Here is a 4,744-nt window from a genome sequence, read left to right as displayed (position 1 = left end):
CTGTGGAGGGCAGTGTCACTGGCCCTCATATGTGGGATCCGAACCAGGGCCCTCTGGCATCCCAAGCCAGTTCTTAACCATCGCGCCACTCGGCCGGCCTTTGTTAGGCATTTTAAACTTGATAAAAAGCCTGTAGCTGACATTTATTTTATCTGTTTTTTATTAGAGTTTATTTGAGCTAAACTGATGATATATGCTGGGGAGCAAGATCCCAAATGCTCCCCTGTAGCTGACATTTAGAAGATGCTTAGTTAAAGTAATGTTAACATATCCATAAGGAAGATTAGATTTGGATCTCCTAAATTTTGGATAGTTGAGAAGTACATCATTCTATTTGATCTGCTCAGATTTATAACCGGTTTTTCCTTTTCTCTCCTTACCCCTGTCTTTAATCTTGCAGCTCCTGGATCTCCCAGGTATCATTGAGGGTGCCAAGGATGGGAAAGGTAGAGGCCGTCAAGTCATTGCAGGTGAGTGGTCCAGGGATATCATCCCTTTACCAGGTATTGTTCGTTTAGATGGGGACTGTGGACTTGGAGATGATACCACAGTGAAGGGCATAGTTTTACCTGAATTCTTACCAGAATAGAATGTGAAAACTTGAAGGGACCTCGGAGAGTAATAGTCCAGATCCCCATTTGAGGAGAAATACTAAGGACAGGAGAAGTGAAGTGCTTTTGTCCCATGTTGCACTGTTCATGGCAGATTTAGAACTAGAACTCTTTTTTTTATTTAAAGTAAAATCTTATAAAAGGCTAATCATGAATTGTAACAATCTGCCACGCCTCCTCACCTCACCTTCACTGTTACTCCCCATTGGCAACTATACTGTCAACTCTTCAACTGTTCCTTCTGCTACTTACCTTCATATTTAAAAAAATAATAATAATATTTCTATTTAATAATTAATTTTAGATATCATCTATTCATTTATTGTGGTAGAGAATTAGCTCTTTTATACTCCATACCTGTTTTCCTATTCTTTCAAAGAAGTTACATCACAATTTTTAGTTAACTCATCAGTTGTGATTTACATGAGTGTGTAAAGACTGTAACTTTTGTTCAATGCTGAGGATAAGTAGTAATTTGTGACTTGATTTCTTTTTTTTTTTTTGAGGAACCAGTGTCTTTAATCAGCAATAGCAACTATTATATAGAGGGTTTGGGGGAGGAGAGTGCACGGAAGTGCACATGCTCCCTCCCACAGATGAAAGTCATGCTTATATAAAAGGCTTATGTAACCGGAGCCCTGCGCCTGCCCAGCAGGCTCCGGGGTCAAGGTTTGTATGTCCGGAGTTAGGGTCCGTACATCAGCCTGTACCCATCTGGACAGCCCGTGCCCCGGGCCGCCGCTTGTATGGGCTAGAACCTCGTCCGGGGTCAGGGTCCTTATGTCAGCCTGCACACATCTGGACAGCCCTTGGCGCCGCTTGTGCGGGCCAAAAACTGCCCGGGCCCTGTTAGTCTATCCTCTTCAGGGTGGTATGACTTGATTTCTTTTCTCTTGAAATCTGTTTTTGAAATTTGTTTTTCACGGAATTAATAATTGTCTATTGTTTTGTGTACTTTTCTGTGTTTGCTGATATTTTTTAAATGTTCCAGCAGATTAAATGCCTGTCAGTCAGCATTTTTCTAGATACTTAAATACAGTTCCAGAAATAATCTTATTGATTTCATTCACTCCCCGCAACCCTGATACTACCCTTTGTTCTTGTGGTTCAGTCTGTATTGGTTGCCTTCTAGACCAGCATGGTCCAGTAATGGAAATATTCTGCAGTAATAGAAATGATCTGAGGGCCGGCCGAGTGGCNTGTCCTATTGTTCTTCAGTCTAGTTGTGAAGAACATTGCTTCACTGGCCCATGTTGGTATTATCACTGCGCTCTTCCCAGGTGAGGCAGATTGGTCTCTGGCCACTGGCCGGCCGGCCGCTCATGGCGGCTATTGGCAGCTCACGCTAGCTGCTGGCCGCTCACGCTGGCTGCCAGCCACTCACGGTAGCTTATGGCAACCCACTGCAGCCTCACTGCAGCCTGTGCCGTTGTTGGCAACTCACGGCATCCCAGCTCCGGGTCCAGCTGTTTTTCACCATCTTAACTCTAGAGGGCACAGCATCATTGGCCTTCATGTGGGATCCTAACTGGGGCCCTGCTGCACAGAGCAGGCATCCCAAGTCAGCTCTTAACCAACGTGCCACTCAGCTGGCCCCATAAAATACACAATTTGATAAGTTTTGACATATGTATATACTAGTGAAAACATCAGCATGATCAAGATTGTGAAATATGCCCAAATGTTTCTTCATGCCCCTGCCCTTCTGTGCCTTCATCTTCATCTCCAAGAAATCACTTACCTACTTTTTGTCACTATAGATTAGTTTACATGTTAAGAGTTTTATATAAATAAGGCCATGTGTAAATATAAATGTACTTTCTTTTTTTGGGCTAGCTTCTTTCATTGAGCATAAATTGTTTTGCGCTTCTCTAATGTCATTCACCCTGCTGCCCCTAATGTTAACATCTTATATAACCATAGAATAATTATTAGGGATAGATTACCATTGGTGCACTAATATTCACTATAGACCTTATTTGAATTTTTACCAATTTACCCACCAGTGTCCCTTTTCTTTTCCAAGATTCTATCTGAGATCATCCCATGTTGCATTTAGTTATTTCTCCTTATTCTCCTGTCATCTGTAATAGTTCCTCCTTCATAACCTTTATACTCTTAAAGAGTATTAATCAGTTATTTTGTAGAATGTTCCTCAATTTGGGTTTGTCTGGTGTTGTCTCATGATTAGACTGAGATGTGTATTTTTTGCAAGAATACCCCACATAAATGATGTTGTGTCCTTCTCAGTGCATCTTGGGATTCACAATGTCAGTATGCCTTATTGGTGATGTTTATCTCCATCAGTTGGTTAAAGTGGTGTCTGCAGGTTTTCTCTACTGAAAAGATATTATCTTTCTTTTTGTGGTTAATAAATATCTTGGGGGAGATACTTTGAGAAGAGGCAAATCCTGTTTCTTAAATTTGCCCACTAATTTTAGCATCCATCTCTGGATCTTACCTGCAACAAATAATACTGTACTTCTTGCCTAATGGTGGGTCTCTATTTTTCTCTTTCCTACTATGCTTATTAATTGGAATTGTACTGTATGGAAGAGCAGTTCATTCTCCCCCACTTATGTATTCATTAATTTGTATCATTCTGGGCTCATGGATATTTTTATTTATTTATTTATTTATTTATTTATTTATTTATTAGTTTCAGGTGTACAAAACAATGTAATAGTTAGACATTGCATCCCTCACAAAGTGATAACCCCCCTCCCCCAATCTATTGCCCCTCTGACATTGTATATAACTTTTTCAATTCCATTGACTCTATTCCCTATGCTGTACTCCATATTTTGTGACTATATATATATATATATTAAATTATAGTTGACATACAATATTATTCAGCTTTAGGTGTACAGCACAGTGGTTAGGCAGGATATTTATTTGACGTTATGTGTTATAATCTAGTACTATCATTATTTTATTACTCAAATTGTTCCAGCTTTGACCATTAGGAATTCCTTCAGATTGGCTTCCGTGTGCTTTCCATAAGCTCCCGTCCATCTTTTTGAGAGTACTTCCTTATTATTTACAGGCACCACACGATGTTCCAGGCTAATCTTATATTTTCCCTACCCCAGCCCTGGAATCATCCACTTCTAAAGGAGCTCTAGTCCCTTTTTGGAGAATGGTGTTTAGAAATCAAGATCTGGTTTGCTTAGTACTCCCCATGTAGCCTTTTAAATCAATATAAAGTTTCCAAGTCAAGGTAGGTGTATTGAATATAAATTATCTTTTTTGAAAGAGAAAGGGAAAAGGTAGCTCATTTTGACTGGTATTTTGTGTCAGTCTTAAAGGAGGCAGTGTTATTTATTAGGTAGTAAGGAATGGGGAGGAACTTTTGAGTAGGCTCTTGAATGGAAAAATTGAACTGTCTAAGCACCTTCTGAATTAGCTCTTTTTCACTGTGGTTTATTGTGAAGTATATTTCTATAATGTCAGATATGCTGTTATAGCAAAGGTTAGTTGGTTTTAAACAATATTTTGATAAAGTGTAACTCTGTTCCCAGTCCATTCATGTGGATAGTTTGGATAGTTCAGTATTGACCACACAGTAGACCCTTGGTATTGTCAGATTTTATATGTTGTCTTAACTGTTTTTGACAGACTCTTTTAAGTGCTTAAAGCTAATAGTTTGTAATTTTGCTGAGATGTGAATTTGAATCATGTGTGCTATGGAGTTGAGTTAGATGTTCTTATCATTAGATACATACACTGTGACTTGTGTGAAGTTTTACTGCATTTCCTGGGCAATTGAAGCAGTCATTTTCAATTGGGGACACTTCAGAGTCACCCATGGAGCCTTTTGAAGTACAGATCAGTATCTGAACCCTACTTTGGCTCTTCCAAATCAGAATCTGCTCACATAACTGCGTTTCTAATGGTTTTACAGGTGATTTCTTTTTTTAAATTGGGGAATTGGGGGATGGGAACAGTGCTGGGGAATTGGGGGAAGGGGACCAGACAAGTTGGTGTTGTTTTGTTCTTCAGTCTAGTTGTGGAGGACATTGCTTCACTGGCCCAAATTGGTACCATCATTGCGCTCTTCCCAGCAGAGGCAGATCAGTCGCTGGCTTCTGGACGGCCGCTCACAGCGGCTGCTGGCCGCTCATGCTGGC

General features: G+C 40.1%; 1 protein-coding gene across 2 annotated transcripts in view; it reads left to right on the top strand.

Annotated features, from left to right (window-relative positions):
• DRG1 (developmentally regulated GTP binding protein 1) overlaps positions 1 to 4,744 on the top strand; it is a 29,022-nt gene that overhangs the window by 10,312 nt on the left and 13,966 nt on the right. For both annotated transcript variants that reach the window (XM_019643232.1, XM_019643231.1), the window contains exon 4: positions 401 to 470. In XM_019643232.1, coding sequence (XP_019498777.1) covers positions 401 to 470 — 70 coding nt within the window. The remainder of the gene's footprint in view (positions 1 to 400; positions 471 to 4,744) is intronic.

Source organism: Hipposideros armiger, unplaced genomic scaffold (genome assembly GCF_001890085.2).
Source record: "Hipposideros armiger isolate ML-2016 unplaced genomic scaffold, ASM189008v1 scaffold_75, whole genome shotgun sequence".
Taxonomy (NCBI): Eukaryota; Metazoa; Chordata; class Mammalia; order Chiroptera; family Hipposideridae; genus Hipposideros; species Hipposideros armiger.
This window is presented reverse-complemented; position numbering and strand designations above follow the sequence as displayed.